Below are 16661 nucleotides of genomic sequence, written 5' to 3'. Positions count from 1 at the left end.
CAAGCACGACCCTGCCCAGCACAGGCAAGTGTGGCCCTGGGCGCTGCCCAGGCTACTCTCGTCACCTCTTACGATGTAGTGGTCACCCAGATACCACACCTCGGCCGCAGTCCCTCTGGATGGGGGCCCCCCGCTGCACTGCCCTCAGCCCCGATTCTCTTCGCGCCCTCAGACCACTCACAGCAGCTTACGACGGGCCAGCACGCAGGTGCACAGGGCCCAGCGGCGGCTGCCGGCAACGCCGGGCAGGGATCCCGAAGGCCCGGCCGGGGCTGGCCCGCCAGGACCGCCTCTCCCTCACGCCCACGGCTGCTAAGGAGACGACTGCCCCGCAGGACGTTCCCCAAATCATTTTTATTAGTTCCTAGAAAAGATTCAGGAGCGTTTCAGCGGACTGCCGTTTCAATGAAACCGCGTGGATGCAGTCCCTCTGGAAGAGAAAACAGTAATTTACCGGGATCTCGGGGTAAAAGCGGGCGGAGGAAGCCTGCCCCGGGGGCACTGCGCGCACGGGGTCTCTGCGCCCCGTCACCTCACGACGGGCTGGCCTGCGGCTGCCGGCGCTGGTCCACGCATGCGCACGGCGTCGGGTCGTCCACCTCCCCAGCAGCTCCGCCCCGAGGGGCCACCGACGAGGGGCGCTGCGCGCCTACTTCCACAGCTCCCCCAGCGGCCTCTGCATGACGGCCCGGATGGTGTCCACGGAGAGGGCGTGGATCTCCTTGTGGACATCTTCGATGCTTTTGGAGGCGTCGACCATCTGTTCCCACAGGGGAGGCAGGGAGAGAGAGGACGGTTAATGCTTCTCGCCGTTCTCGCTGCGCGCGGGGACTCCAGGCGGGGCTGGGCTCCGGAGGGGCACCCCACGCCGCCGGGGTCCTTCACCCTCCCCTCTGACCTCTGGTCGTGGCTCAGGAAGGTGGGCTTTGCTCCTGTCCTGAGGACCAAGGCGTCCCGCACTCCTGCCGTGGCCCCGACACAGGAGAAACACCCAGTCCTGCTCCCCATCAGCCCCCTCCCCTCGCCTCCCCACCCCGACCAGTCCAGCTCAGAGCACGCGCAGGGATTGCAGGGCCCACCCGGCCGCAGCCCTGCCCGGTCGCTGCTCGGAACTCCGGCAAGTTCTGCAAGAAGTCAGGCCTGGGGAGACGGTTTTGTCCTGACACAGCCGGGCTCCTGGGAGCACAGACCCACTCAGCTGTGGAACGATTTCGTGAGGTCTGGTTGCAGGAGTCGGAATGACCTCCTACACAGCCCGAGAGCCCACACCGGTGACACCCTTCTGAAGGCCTTCTAGACTGCATTCTGCACCCTGCATGCCAGGTGTGAACTGGCATACGGGCATGTCTCACACACGTATGAGCTCGCACACGGGTGTACCCCCCCATACATGTAAACACACACAGGCGTACCACACATGTATAAACACACATGGGAAAACCACACACATGTGTACCACACACACACACACACACACACACACCTGTATATAAACTCACACATGGCATATCACACAGAAACTTCTACATCTCTAGTCCTCTGAGGGCCTGGGAACAGACACAGCACAGCACCAACAAGCGCCCTGGGTCCCTGGACACGGATCTAGAAATACCTTTCGCCACAAAAAGCAACCAGGGAAACCTGGGGAGGCAACCGATTCTAGAGCTGGGCTGGAAAAATACAGGACAAATCCAGAAAATGTTCACGTGCTGGGGAGCAGAAGTGTAACAGGAGCCGTGGGGACGGGGGTCCCGTGGGCCAGACCTCGGCGAACAGACTGTTGGTGGTAAAGCAGGAAAACACGGGTCTGTTCAGATACAGACGTAGAGGTGAACTGAAAACCTGATGAGCGATGAGACTCTTTGGTGGTTTTGAAGAATCTCATCACAAAACATGCATTAGTTACAGACAGAGAGTCCCCTCGCAGTGGGGCCCAGCAAGCACCCTGGAGGTGAACGTCACCGGTACGCGCACAGCGGGACATCGCTCAGCCGAAGGGCGGAAGGAGCTCCCGCCGTATGCAGGGACACAGGTGAGCCCAGGGGGTGGCAGGCTAAGTGAAGTAAGCCAGAGACAGACACCGTATGATTTCACGTGTACGTGGAATCTAAACAAACAAAAAGCAGGAAGAGACGCATAAATGCAAAGATCGCACTGGTGGTTGCCAGAGGGGAAGGGGTGGGGGGGGGGGTGCAGGGGAGAGGGAAGGCCAGGCTTCCGGTTACGGGGTGGAGTCATGACGTGGAAGGCCCAGCCTGGGGACCACAGCCAGTGGCACATGCGGGTCCCATCACTGTGGTGCACACTAACCTTAACAGTGTGTGTCAGCTACACTTCAGTATAAATACCCGACAAAGCAAGCATCACCAGAAATGGGACAAGCCGAAATCCCACATGACATGGCAGGGTGCACTGGGAAGCCGACAGCCCGCTAATGCTACCCTGCCAGAGACGCACGACCTGAATCCGGTCGTGGGCAAACAGGAGAGGCCATCTGAGACTCACTACCACAACTGCTGTGAAACTTCCGAAGTGTCAGAGTCATGAAAGTCACAGGCTAAGGCCAGGCACGTGACTGTACGTGGAGTCATTTGTTAAAAAGGACGTGAGTGGGAACCCGAACGGGGGGTAACCCAAATGGGCCTGGGGACCCAATGGCGTTAAGTCCCAAATCTGACAGTACATGGCAGGGGGCAGGTGTTGGGTACAAATTCATTCTCGAATGGTCCTGGGAGAGAGTTTTATATACTATACTTGCAAGTTGTAACTTCTTTTTGTTATTTGCTTAAAAACTTTTCAAAAATAATGCTAAAAACGTTAATTTTCAGATAAACAAAAGCTGAGAATTCTATGCCAGGAGACCCACCCTACAGGGAACATTACAGAATGTTCTTAAGACTAAAGGAAGCGACAAGATGAAAACTCAGGAGGTCGGGAAGGACAAGGGCACCAGCGCTGGTCGGTAGGAAACGGTTTCCTCTCCACTCACATTCCTGATCGCAGACATTTCTGTCTTATTCCTTGCAGATTTTGCAAAGTGTTCTAAATTCAGAATAACTTAAACCACGCAGAACTGATTGACAAAAGAAAAACAGAAATGGAACAGAACTTTGGAATTTCTGCATACGATATAATCAATCAGTATAAAAATGGGTTTAAAAGCTCATTGATATTAAACAAACTTAAAGGGATTTTATCTGGAGCTTCCATTTGTAGAAAGAAACACGCTGCTCACACCCCCAGCTCTGACGCAGGCACGTTGAACAGAAATGGAATGGTGTCCCCTGCTTTGCAAAAGTCTGTGTCAAAGACCGATGTTAGTACCGGTTTCGCTAACCAAAAGAAACCAACAAGGATTTTCGCTTTACTGGAAAGGGCGAAAAGGGCGCTCAGCGTTGGTTTTGCAGCAAGGAGGCCCGCTGGGCTCCCTCCCCGGGACGGCCCTCCGCGTCCCCGCGCCCCGCCGCCAGAGCGCTGTGTCTGCGAGTGTCTGGGCTTCACATCCATGGGTTATGGGCGCTCGTTAGCAAGATGGGTCACGAGGGCCTAGGAGAGGTGATTTTCTGGGTCTGGGAACATTCAGAAATGTTCCATATAAACTAACGGTGATCGCTTCTTTGCTTTAAGCCACTTTCCCTTACTGCCAGTCTCACAGGAACGCTGTCCTTGCACAGCAGGAGAAAGCACCCTGACGAGAGAGGCAGAATTCTGTGTGGGGGACGGGATGGGGCCACAGACAGGCAGCTCGAGGGAGCAGCATGAACCAGAGAAGACGGCCGAACTGGGAGCCAAAGCACTGGGAGCCAAAGCGACTCCCTTAGGCCTCCCACAGCACAGCAGGGATGCGGCCCCTCTCAGCAGACAGGGCTGGGAGGGAGGTAGCAAAGGACTCCCAGGTGTGGAGGCAGAACAGAGGGCCGCGCCCAAACCTGCCAGCTAGGACTTTCGAGATCAGAGGTGGAACAGACACAGCAAGCCAGAGTGCTACTCTGAGGTTACAAGTGGAAGGCGGGGGTGCCCGAGCGGCTCAGTCAGTTGAGGGTCTGACATTGGCTCCGGCTCAGGTCACGATCTCACGGTTCGTGGGATAGTCTCACGATGAGGCCGGCGCCGACAGTGAGGAGCCTGCTGGGGATGCTGTCTCCCCTTTCTCTCTGCCCCTCCCCTGCTCGTGCTGTCTTTCAAAATAAATAACCTTAGGGGCGCCCGGGTGGCTCGGTCAGGTCAGTTAAGCATTTGACTTCGGCTCAGGTCATGATCTCGCGGTTTGTAGGTTCGAGCCCCACGTCGGGTTCTGTGCTGACAGCTCAGAGCCTAGATAGAGCCTGCTTCGGATTCTGTGTCTCCCTCTCTCTCTGCCTCTCCCCTGAGTGCACTCTCTCTCCCTCTCAAAAATAAACATTAAAAAACAAAAATTAAAACAAAACCCAGAATAAAAAAAAAAAACAAGGCGAAGCGAGGTGTGACCTGTGGGTGGCATGATGCCAGCAGAGGAGCCCTGACCACACGGGACTGCACTCTGGGAGCTGCCATCTAGTAAACTCTCCCCCACTCACCCGCCAGGCACCAAATTCCCTAGTTGTGCACAACCCACAAAGGGCTGGGGTCTGCTGTGCACGGAAGCCCTGGAGGAGCCCCAGGCCTGCCAGGTGTCTCGGCTCAGCAGCAGGACTGAGGTGCTTTCTGGCGGCGACACCGGGAGACACCCTCACCTTCCAGTTCAGAGTCTTATCCGCCATCAGCTGATGGAAGCGACGCAGCGCCCGCTCCTGGAAGTTCCCATTCTCATAGCGTTCACGGCCAAACTCTCCCCGGGTGGCGGCCTCTGCCAGCCGTAACTGAAGGAACACCACGAGGTCCGGCTTCGGGAGGCCCACGTCCGGCTGCTTGCACCAGTCCAGGGAAAAATTCTGGCAACAGAGAACCCAACAGTTAGAGAAAGAAGCCACGACGGGGTCGAATTTTTGGTTTCAAAATTCCTAACAAAGGGGGAAAAACAAGCTAATGTGTGTCTGAGACAGCAAAGGGATCTCACTTCAAGTACGGCCCTGAATTGGATTCTGATTCAATCTATGTGTGAAAACACAAGACCAATCAAACAGTTCCCGACAGAACTGGCGACTGAGCACGTGACTGAATGATGGCGTCAGGAAAGGGCTCCTCTTTGTTACGGTGACATTATGTTAGTGAGAAGTTATTTTGGGATGTGAACTGAAATGTTCACCAAGGAGCTAGTGACGTGCCCGGTGGGTCAGCTCAGAGACCAGAGGGTTCTGAGGCAGGTGATGGTGCTGGTGGTTATCGTCTTCTCTGCTGATGCTTATGTGAACATTTCTAAATAAAAAGCAGAACAAACGGGCAGCATGGTCACTGCCATTCTCCCCGTAGAACGACAAGTACATGGCACGGGGGGGGGCGGTGGGGAGGAAAATTAATAGAAAACACCCGGACACCCACCATGGAATGGAGGCACTGATATGCTATCCGAGCAACACAGAGTTCTGACAACAATCTGGGTGCTCTTCCTCCCGATAAAGAGCGACTTAACCCAGCGAAGAGAGGGACCCTAGCAGTCCTAGAAGGCATTTTATGAACACATGGAGTCTGTACCTGCCACGATCACACTGGGGGCCAGGAGACACTCACCTCCTTGGCACTGGTGAAGGCGACACCAGAAAATGCGTATCTGTCAACAACGAGGGTGATGCCTTGGCTCAACTTCTTCTTAATTAATGGCCTAAAAAACAGAGTGCTTCTGAACCACGGTCCCGGCTTCACAGGTCCAGAGAAAATAACTCACCAGTTCAGAAACCCATGCAATGAAGGGATTACTGGGCAGTGATTTGTAACTTTATTCTTGTTCAGAAAAGATCTGGATCTTCGCTTTAAAAAAAAAAAAATTTTTTTAACATTTATTTTTGAGACAGAGACAGAGCATGAACGGGGGGGGGGGGGGGGGGGGGGCGGAGAGAGAGGGAGACACAGAACCTGAAACAGGCTCCAGGCTCCGAGCTGTCAGCACAGAGCCCGACGCGGGGCTCAAACTCACGGACCATGAGATCATGACCTGAGCCAAAGTCGGATGCTTAACCAACCGAGCCACCCAGGCGCCCCATGTTTATTTATTTTTGATAGAACACAGAGCGGGGAGAAGAAGAGAGAGAGGGAGACACAGAATCCGAAGCAGGCTCCAGGCTCTGAGCTGTCAGCACAGAGCCTGACACGGGGCTCGAACTCATGGACTGTGAGATCATGACCTGAGCTGAAGTTGGTCGCCCAACCGACTGAGCCACCCAGGCACTCCTGGATCTTCTCTTTAGAAGATGCCACAGGAGCATTCCCGGCAAAGCCCAACGTAGAAAAGACAAGTCCACTAAAGCACCACAGATACAAGTGACAAAGACGGATGAGCAGAGGGAGGCTTGGGGCTGTCTGGGTGGGGGTGCAGAGGGGCCAGGCTGCCCTGCTGAAAAGAAGCAGAACCCAGGAGGGCAAAGGAGCAGATGAGACCAGGAGGAGATACGATGACGCTTGCGGCCTCGAGCCTGAAGGATGGGACGAGGATGCACAGGTGGCCAAGGGTGTCCCCGACCGGGTGATGGCTAGTCAGCCCCCAGCCCTGAGATCTCAGGTAGACAGGCACAGAAGGGAGTAGAAAATGGCTAAATTGCTATTTAGGGAAGTAAAAGAAATCCCTAATTTCCAGGAATGAATTCCTGCATGGAGTGGGAAGGTGCCCCTGGAGGACTGGTGGGTTTTGGCAGAGACGGGGAAGGAAGTGCAGGGTGCTGCCCCCATTCTGTGAGGGCAGTGCCACCCAGTCTGTGCCCCCGGACTGTACAGAAGCCAGAAGACAAGTATCTCTGGGAACCAGCAATTGAGTCAATTAAGCAGAGCAAAAAGGTGGACAATCAAAGGGCTGGAGGAAATCAGCAGTTTCTTCACAGAAGTGCTTCAGAACAGCCCAGGTTAACCGGGCACTCATTCCCAGGCCTGCCTGTCCAGCTGTACTCGATCCTCACCTGGATCTACAAGAGGGGCCACCATGGCCACGATGCTGATGAGGCAGCTGTGGCTGAGAGGGGCTGCGTGGGACCAAGGTCACACAACTGGTGGGCAATGGTGCCAGATGTGAACCTGGCATCTGACCGGTCACCCGAGGACTTTCGCATCTGACTGAGCAAATGGTAGTGGCTGGAATGACCTGAAGGAGGAGTGGTGCCACATGCAGACCTGTGTGCCAGGGACAAGATCACTCGCTAGGAAGTGGAGTCAGCATTATTTTTCATTTCTAAGTGGACTTATTTTTCTACAAAGCCACAAAAAGCAAAGTCAGACCAATTATGTCCATGAATTCCAGATGTAGTAAAGATTATAAAAATGATCTCACTTTCTTCTAATACTTGGAGTGGGAAGACCTTTCCAAATAAGACACAGGGGATCCAGAAGAAAGCAGCGTAGGCTTGCTCATAAGGGGGGACAGTGCAAAGCCGTCAGCAGGCATCTAGCTGCATCTACTGTGGAGCAGCCTTTCTGAAAAGCTCCCCAGAGCCACAGGGAAGTCAGAACTCTGCAGGCCAGAATTAGGAAGCAAGTTAGGAGGTGGTTTGTATGGGAGGATCCCATTTATTTATGTTACAAAACAAAACAAGCCCAACAACACAGGTGTATGTAAATGGAAACAAAAGCACCTAAAAGCATACCCCACAGGCACTGTGTAAAAGTTACATGTTGAGGGAAGAGGCTGAGTAAGAGGAGGCAAAACAAAAGGGGCGGGGAGAAGGTAAACTGTGAACTTCAGTTACTAATGTGTCAACATCAGTTCACCCGCTGTAACAAGTTAACTCGCTGATCTAACCAATAACATGAGAAATGGAGGAGGGGGTAGGGACAGGGGTATGGAGGAACTCTGACCTTTTCACCAGCTTTTCTGTATACCTAAACCTACCCTAAATAATGTCTATTAATAACAGAAAGGTGGCAGGGCAGGAGGAAGGAAAAGCACTAATCAGTGCTCTTTGGGAACTATGGAGCTCTAAGACCTCGGGTCACGGGGGACGAGCCTGACACTTTTAAAAGTGTCATTACTGGCGTTCCTGCCAACACCCTTCAGAATCAAGAGCTGCCGTTCACCCAGGCTCAAGAAGGAAGCAGCACACCAGGAAGGGACGGCACAAAGGTTGTTTTTACACTTGCTCCCAGCGGTTCGCGGAGAAAAGCAGGTGCACCGAGTGATCTTCCACCTCGCTCTTCTTTTCCAAGTAGGAACTCAGAAGTTTGCCAATTTCAGTTGATCTTTCTAAAAAAAGAGAAGAGGGGGTGACACAAAAGTGAGGACAGACTCTCCACCTGAAGTAGAATATAGCTGGGGCTGAGCTTCCGGTCCCACACTCAGGTCGAACTTTGTTTTATGGTACCACGTGTGTACACAGGTTCACACCTCCCCCTGAAGCCAAAGGAGCTTCCCTGAGACAGGGCAGCAGCGTGCACACACGATGGGACGAAAGATGCTTTAAGAAAAGGAAATGAGGGCACAAAGTAGTTATCTCGAAAGAACTATTCATAAGATTTGCAGACTGATTAGAACGGTATTCAAAAAAGCATTTTACCCTCATTTCCTTACCCATTTCGTAGGCCTTAAGGTGTTTTTGGATAACGTAAGCACTGACGAAATTTTCGTAAGCACTTTGGAGATCAAAAGTTTTACTTTACAAACTAAAAATATCCCATACCGCCCGCCCCCCCCCCCCCCCCCCCGGGAGCAAACAGCTATCCAGAAAACCAAAAGCAGACACTGGGGTACGGACTACACATCAGCGCCAGGACACTGCTTGGGGTGACAGATCGGGTCGTCACCTCGCGACACCAGTCTCCTGAGCGTACGACCACGTCACGACCCCGCTTTAGAGAGTGCCGCCGGGTCGTACGTCCACTACAGACCCACGGAGCCGCACAAACACCAGACCGAGCGGGACCGCGCACCGTCCGCCCCGCCGGCGCCACACCCACCCGGGAAGCGAAGCAGCTCGGCACGGTGGCCCGAGGCGCACAGCGTGGCCACCAGCTTGCGGCTCTGCGTGCTCTTTCCCGCGCGATCCACGCCCTCCAGCACGATGAGGGCTCCGCGCCGGCCCGCCATCGCGGCGCCTTCCCGCCACCCGCCGCGGTCCCGGGCCGCCCCGCCTTTCAGAGCGCCCATTGGCGGGCGTCCGCGGCGCGCGCTGTGATTGGCTGAAAGGGGCGCGGTCGCAGTGCGCGCTGGGAAGAACCCCTAGCCGCGGCGCGTGGCGGGCCCGGCTGAAATATCTGCGTCAGCGGAGCGCCGCCCGCGCGCGCTCTGGGATTGACTAAGGTGGGCCGTCTTCACTGCCGCACGCTGGGATTGGCTGCTGGCCCAGGGGTGGGGCGAAGGCTCTCTGGTCGGACACTGCCCCTTCCGGCGGAGTCCCAGTCTCCGGGCCCGGGCTGCGGCCGCTGTGGCCCGGGGCTGCGGGCCGTGCCTCGGGTGGACGGACTGAGCTGTCCCGTGGCGGCCGTTAGTTCCGCGACAGTCGCGGGGAAGCGGTGGCGTTGTCGCTGTTCCTGAGGCCCGGGGTGCGCTTCAGAAGACACAGGCGGGCTCTCGGGAGAGGGACGGGGGCAGCTGTTCCGCCGCCTTGTGCCCGACTCCTGCCGTGGGGCGACGGCAAGTGGGGGGGGGGGGTAGCTTCAGGGTGGAGAGGAGCTCCTGGAGTCCGGAAAGCGCCCTCTCCTGTGTGCTGATGTCATGTTAGGGACACCCGGGCCGTTTGGGGTGCTTCAGGTGAGACTGTGCTGCTGCGGAGTCCGCCGGCCTCGCCTGGTGAGGGCGCTGTACCACCGTCGGGATCCCGCCCTCGCCACCTGCTCGCTTCCCGGGGGCCCTGCCCAGGTGCCGTCACATGGGGAGCAGGACACACAAGCTCGGGTGGTAATCAGCTGGGGGCCACGTTTCCCGGAATAGCCTCCATAACTGGATTAGAGATTGCGGATCGGAGGCAGTTGCAGGTAGAATTTTCCAGCGAGCCTCCTGGAGCACAGGCTTCCCTGCTGCAGCCCAGGAGACTGCCGAGGCTTCCCGCACCACCCACGTCCTCGGTCGCGATCTCCCTGACTTTTCCCCCCAGGTCTTAGGGTTTGTACAAGACCCTGATGCCGCTCTTACCCAAGATACCTGGAATAACTTTATGTTTCCCCAACTGACCTTTGCCTGATTTGGTTTTCGGTTCTGGAAAAGGTGATAGATTATATCATCATTCCAAATCGTTTGCCTCATTCCTCGATGTCGATCTTCAGCGTATGACTTCCAACGCTGCTGTAATCAGAGATGACACGCACACTCTGAGGCAGAAGTTTTAAAAGCTGGTGTGTGGTTCATCCATCCCCTCTTTGCCCCCCGGTGTGAAAAGGGTTTTTGCATGGTTATGACTCTTTGTTCGTGCTGATCCCAGAGAGAAGGCCTGCAGCCCCTGCAGCTGATGGCACGGCAGGAGTTAAGCCAGCGGGATTCCCTGTCCCTGATCCTGGGATCCCTTGTTACTGCAGCATGGCCTAGGAGGAGCTCACTGATACAAAGGCTGGTGCTTAATGTTCGGGGTGGGGAAGTAACATCCATTTGTTTGGTGTCTCCTGTTCTAAAATGTCCATCTTCTTGCCTTCGAAAGTGTGAAAAGGATTAGAGTGGGGATGAGAACCTTCGCAGGGTCGGCAGGGCCCAGGGTAGCCTTGTGCCACGTCTGCAGGATGAGCTCACCAGGCTGCCGGGGAGGAACGTGAATGCAGGGACTTCCTGGCTGCCGGTGGAAATGGAGGAGCCTGGCCGTTGAGGGTCTTGGGTGCTGGGTGCTGGTGGGGGTGCCCTTTTGACTGCAGAAACGGCTAACCTGGCACAAGCACGGTGATGTTAAGATACAGCAAACAGTTGTGCTTCCATCGCTAAGGACATGTCACACCTCAAATATCAGGATGACTAACTGCCCCTGTCAGAATCCCAACCTCACTGTGGCTTAAATCACCAGGATATTTCATTATCTCATATAACTCCAAGTTCAGAGTTAGGCAGCTGAGAGAGAACGGCTTCCTTTGCTAGGTGATGTTGAAGGTCAGGTCCACATTTTAGTTCTACTTTTCCCTCATGGTCACAGGGTGACTTCCGCCTCTTCTTGCATCCGGTGCTGATCTCATAGCCCTGCGGCGGGCAGAGGAGCACCATTGGCTCTGGACATCGGTCTCCTTTCTGCTCCGCCACGGTGGGGGAGTCAGGTCTCAGGCCTGATTTTCAGCATGGTCTGTCTTGAAGCAGTGAGTCCTCTTCCCCAGACCACGGAGGCCTTGTAGGTGGGCACAGGACATCCACTTCATGGACGACGTTATGCACTTCCGGGTCTAAGTGTGCTTGGAGACAGAGGTGAAATAAAATGGGTTGTAAGTTGAGAGTTGGTGACACTGGCTGATGGGCACACAGAGCTTCTTAGGTCCTCTCTACTCTTAATGTGTTTGCGATTGTCCATTAAAAAACAAAAAGACTTGGGGTGCCCGGCTGGCTCACAGCTGGTGGAGTGTGCGACTTGATCTCAGGGTTGTGAGTTCGAGCCCTACATTGGGTGTAGAGGTTACTTAAAAATAAAATCTTAAAAAAAAAAATCACTAAAACCCTTTTACTGTTGCCTCTCAGGTGTGTTGTACCTTCCACCTTGCAGGATTGTGTCAGACACTGGTGCTGTGGAGCAAAGATCCTCTCACTGTGTTAGCTTGGCTACCATATCGAAACACCACAGACCGGGAGGCTCAGATGGCACCAGTCTTTCTACCACGGTGTGGAGAGAGATCTCTGGCGTCTCTTCCTCCTCTTAATTACTTTTCCAAATACAGTCACACTGTGGGGTAGGATTCATCCTATGAGTTTGGGGGGATATTCAGTCCATAGCACTCACCTACTTCCAGAAGACTGCTGGGCACATCAGTGCCTTACCAGACTCTTTTCCCCAGCCCCACTTGCAGTTAGGTGTGGCCAAGTAACTGCCAATTAAACGTGAGTAGGGGGGGCACCTGGGTGGCTCAGTTGGTTAAGCGTCTGATTTTGGCCCAGGTCGTGAGCTCACGGTTCGTGAGTGTTGTCAACAAGAGCCTGCTTCAGATCCTTGGTCCCTCTCTCTCTGCCTCCCCCCCAAATAAACATTTAAAAAATAAATAAATGTGAGTAGATACGGTGTGTGCTCCTTGAGACAGCAAACAGTACTCTCCCTTTGCCCACTGCTCCCTCTTGTTGCAACCCAGCCTTGCCTTTGCTGCTGATGACGAAGCTCCCTGGGGGACACACCATGCTTGGAGGAATCTGGGCCCCTGAGTGACCCCAGGGAGCATGGTTGCCACATCCTGGACTCTACATTGGGACTGTTACAGAAGAAATAAAATTCTGTCTTTTCCAAGCCACTGGATCTTGGTTGGGTTTCTTTATGTCAGAGTAGCTTACTCTTCCCCAAAATGCCCCCCAGCTGTTTCTCGATTAGGGGACATTTTTTTTTTTTCAACGTTTTTTTTTTTTATTTATTTTTGGGACAGAGAGAGACAGAGCATGAACGGGGGAGGGGCAGAGAGAGAGGGAGACACAGAATCGGAAACAGGCTCCAGGCTCCGAGCCATCAGCCCAGAGCCTGACGCGGGGCTCGAACTCACGGACCGCGAGATCGTGACCTGGCTGAAGTCGGACGCTTAACCGACTGCGCCACCCAGGCGCCCCTCGATTAGGGGACATTTTGATGGTCACAACTTGGGAAAGTGCTATCTAGTGAGTAGAAGCCAGGGATGCTGTTAAGCATCCTACAGGGCACAGCACAGCCCCCCTCCCCACCCCCACCTCCACAGCAAAGAGTTTTCTGGCCCAAGGTGTCAACAGTGCTGAGATTGAGAAACCTGCTCTTAAGTACGTTGCAGTAACAGTAGACAGTAAGGGAGTCATCTCTGATAGTTTCTAAAACAGGGTCTCTGTAAGAGAATTCATCAGCTTTGTCACGTGAACGAAAGAAGACAAATGGTTATCTGGAAGAAGTTACTCTTTTTTTTTTTAATTCTTAAGAGAGAGACAGAACATGAGCAGGGGAGGGGCAGAGAGAGAGGGAGACACAGAAGCTGAAGCAGGCTCCAGGCTGTGAGCTGTTCGCACAGACCCTGACGCCAGGCTCGAACTCATGAAACACGAGATCATGGCCAAAAAGTGTAGAAACATACTTAGTGGAGTGTCAGTTGGTATTATTTTCCCTTGGGCAATTCATTTAGAAGTATCAACACTTAGAACATGCAATAGTTTTTGAGCCAGCAATTCCATTTCTAAGAATTTATCCTAAAGGGCTAATAGGACAGTGTGTAAATTAGAGCTGTCCACAACCATTGCTACTCCTCCCATTGAGAGGTGTGTTTAACTCCCCTCCCCTCAAATCGGAGTTGGCCCCAACAATTTGCTTGACCAATAAAATGCAGTGAGGTGTCTTGGGACTTCCAAGGGGCATTCACAAGTATTGCAGCTTCTACGGAGGCCTGGAGATCTCGGGAAGCCCTGCATGGCCATGTGCGAAGTACTACCACGTGGGACAGCTATGCTGGAGAGGTCCTACGTAAGTGCCCCGGTCCATAATGCCGGTTGAATGCCACCTTCCAGCCACCCCAGTGATCTCTACAGTATCCCATAGAAAAAAGAATCTCCTGCTTGAGCCCTGCTGCAATGTGTGACTCATAAAAATTCTAAGTGATGATCAAATGGTTCCTTTAAGCCACTGTTTTCAGGTAGTTTATTATGCAGGAATAAATAGCTGGAACACACAGATACATACAGCCATATGAATAAATGTTCAACAGGGCATCATTTATGGTAACGAAAAATTGAAAACAATCAAAATATTAAACATCTATTGTTAAAATGTGGTACACCAATGAAAATATATCTACTCAACAAAATGAAGTAGAATTGAGTAAAACACGGCCAGATGTTTGCCAAGAGTATTAAGTTAGAGATGTAAATAGTAGAAAAATGGATAGTATGATTCACCAAGAAGAAAACCAACAGCCTAATTTAAAAAATGGGCAGAATTTATGAACAGACACTTCACAAAGGAAGATCTACAGATGGCAAATATATGTGTGAAAAAGTGCTCAAAATCATGTCATTAGGGAATTGCAAAAAACAAAGAACTCTCTCTACACACCTGTTAGAATGGCCCAAATCTGGAACACTTATGACACCAGGTGCCAGTGAGGATACGGGGCAACGGGAACTCTCATTCATTGCTGATGGAAATGCAAAATGATACGACCACTTTGGAAGACAGTTTGGTAGTTTCCTACAAACGTAGACAATCTTACACTTCTTTGTGTTTAACAAAAGGAATTGAAAACATGTCCACACAAAAACCTGTATACAAGTGATTATACTATGGGAATGCAAACTGGTGCAGCCACTATGGAAAACAGTATGGAGTTTCCTCAAAAAATTAAAAATAGAACTATCCTATGACCCAGCAATTGCACTACTAGAATGAAATCTTGCCATTTGCAACTACATGGATGAAACTAGAGGGTATTATGGTAAGTGAAATTAGAGAAAGACAAATATCATAGGACTTCACTCATATGAGGACTTTGAGAGACAAAAATGATGAACATAAGGGAAGGGAAGCAAAAAAAAATTATAAGAACAGGGATGGGGACAAAACAAGAGACTCAAATATGGAGAACAAACAGGGTTTCTGGAGGGGTTGTGGGGGGGGGGATGGGCTAAATGGGTAAGGGGCATTAAGGAATCTACTTCTGAAATCATTGTTGCACCATATGCTAACTAACTTGGATGTAAATTAAAAAAAATGACTATACTAGCTTTATTCATAATTTCCAAAACTTGGAAGCAACCAAGATCTCTTTCAGTAGGTGAATGGGTAAACCCTGAAATGGTTTACCCAGACAATGAAATGGTACACCCAGACAATGAAATATTACTCAGCGTTAATAAGAAATGAGCTGTCAAATCACAAAAAAAGTATGGAGGTGGGGCACATGGGTGGCTCGGTCAGTTAAGCATCTGAATTCGGGTCACGATCTCACGTTTCCTGAGTTCAAGCCCCACGTCAGGCTCTGTGCTGACAGCTCGGAGCCTGGAGCCTGCTTACGATTCTGTGTCTCCCTCTTTCTCTGCCCGGCCCCCACTCGAGATCTGTTTCTGTCTCTGTCAAAAATAAATAAACATTAAAAAAAAAGCATGGAAGAAACTTAAATGCATGTTGCTAAGTGAAAGAAGCCAATCTGAAAAGGCTACATACTGTGTGATTCCAACTATATGACATTTTGGGAAAGGGAAAACTATGCAGTAAGATCAGTGTTTGCTAGGGGTTATGGGGAGTGGGGAGAGAGCTGGAAAGGTGGAGCACAGGATTTTTCGGGCAGAGAAACAATTCTGTATATTATACACGTCATTATACATTTGTCAAAACCCATGGAATGTTCAATAGAGTGAACCCTAATGTTAACTATGGACTTTAATAGTAATGTATCAATATTATTTAATTTTTTTTAAAGTTTATTTTTGAGAGAGAGAGACACAGAATCTGAAGTGAGCCCTGCACTGTCAGCACAGAGCCTGACTGGGGGCTTGGAACTCAGGAACCATGAAATCATGACCTGAGCTGAAGTCTGACACTTAACGGACTGAACCACCCAGGCACCCCTCATCAGTTATAATAAATGTACCACAGTAATGCAAATTATACCGGGGCTGTGTGTACACGCACGTGTATGTGTTTAAGGATAAAAGGTATATAGGATCTTTTGTCAATTTTTCTGTAAACTTAAAACTACTCTAAAAGACAAAGTCTATTTAGTTAAAAAAAAAAAAAAAAAAAAACAACAAAAAACCAACCATGGCCATTTAAAACAAAAAAGGTCGGTAGTGGGGCGCCTGGGTGGCTCAGTCAGTTAAGCATCCGACTTCGGCTCAGGTCATGATTTTGCGGTCGGTGGGTTCAGGCCCCACATCGGGCTCTGTGCTGACAGCTCAGAGCCTGGAGCCTGTTTCGGATTCTGTGTCTCCCTCTCTCTCTGACCCTCCCCCGTTCATGCTCTGTCTCTGTCTCAAAAATAAATAAACATTAAAAAAAAAAAAAGGTCGGTAGTGTCCAGTTATGTGCATTTTTTCATCAAGCACAGAAAGGGGACCAGAAGGGATGCACCCAACCTGCTAACATTCGGATTCAAAGGTGAATAAGACAGAGATCTGTACCCTTAGGAGGTGGGGAAACTCGAAATTCCTGTACGGCTTGAATTTTTTCAGCGAACGTAACAAATGGAAATTCGTTAGTGTTTGACAGGTTTAGGGGAGAGTCACGAGGGGGCTACATGCTTATACACGCATCCCGAATAACGAAACTCCCCTGGTCAGGGTGTGCTAACTTGCGGGAGAGCACGCTGGAACCCCCGGGGCCGGGGCCCCTTCTCCCCAGCACCGCGGCCGACGTGGCGCGCCCGCGCTCTACCTGCACGTGCGTCGCCCACCGCCCTGCCGGACGCTGGCGACACCGCGCGCGCTCGCCGTACCACACTCGTCACACCCGACCCGCACCTGTTATGCGCCAGCGCTGCCGCCAGGCTGGGGACGGGGCCCG

General features: G+C 52.1%; 1 protein-coding gene and 1 long non-coding RNA gene across 4 annotated transcripts; one reads left to right on the top strand and one right to left on the bottom strand.

Annotated features, from left to right (window-relative positions):
- Positions 1-335: 335 nt before the first annotated feature.
- Positions 336-9205, bottom strand: DTYMK (deoxythymidylate kinase). Of its 3 annotated transcripts, XM_078450623.1 has the most exons (5): positions 9010-9191; positions 8191-8299; positions 5647-5737; positions 4713-4910; positions 336-760 (listed from the first exon to the last, which is right to left on the bottom strand). In XM_078450623.1, the coding sequence occupies exons 1-5, from the start codon at positions 9137-9139 to the stop codon at positions 650-652; spliced, it is 639 nt and encodes a 212-aa protein (XP_078306749.1). In that variant the 5' UTR covers positions 9140-9191; the 3' UTR covers positions 336-649. The 3 variants fall into 3 exon arrangements, with proteins under 3 accessions (XP_078306749.1, XP_060480409.1, XP_078306750.1); XM_060624426.2 differs by lacking the exons at positions 8191-8299; positions 9010-9191 and adding an exon at positions 7023-8143; XM_078450624.1 differs by lacking the exons at positions 336-760; positions 5647-5737 and having other exon boundaries at positions 4714-4838; positions 9010-9205.
- LOC132672407 (uncharacterized) lies at positions 756-3586 on the top strand. The gene is made up of 3 exons (XR_009607506.2): positions 756-2032; positions 2829-2930; positions 3028-3586. It is a non-coding gene; the product is annotated as an uncharacterized LOC132672407 (long non-coding RNA).
- Positions 9206-16661: the final 7456 nt, after the last annotated feature.

Source organism: Panthera onca, chromosome C1, assembly GCF_046562875.1.
Source record: "Panthera onca isolate mPanOnc1 chromosome C1, mPanOnc1 haplotype 2, whole genome shotgun sequence".
In the NCBI taxonomy this organism is placed as follows: Eukaryota; Metazoa; Chordata; class Mammalia; order Carnivora; family Felidae; genus Panthera; species Panthera onca.
The sequence above is the reverse complement of the archived record's forward strand: the minus strand, read 5'-3'. Positions and strand labels throughout refer to the sequence as shown.

Bases quoted from the DNA above. Each gene is read 5' to 3' on its own strand.
- DTYMK (XM_078450623.1), bottom strand. From the start codon at position 9,139: ATGGCGGGCCGGCGCGGAGCCCTCATCGTGCTGGAGGGCGTGGATCGC. The intron at 4,911-5,646 runs GTGAGTGTCTCC...CTCTGTTGCCAG, and splicing joins CCTTCACCAGTGCCAAGGAG to AATTTTTCCCTGGACTGGTG. The intron at 761-4,712 runs GTGAGGGTGTCT...CTGTGGGAACAG, and splicing joins ATAAGACTCTGAACTGGAAG to ATGGTCGACGCCTCCAAAAG.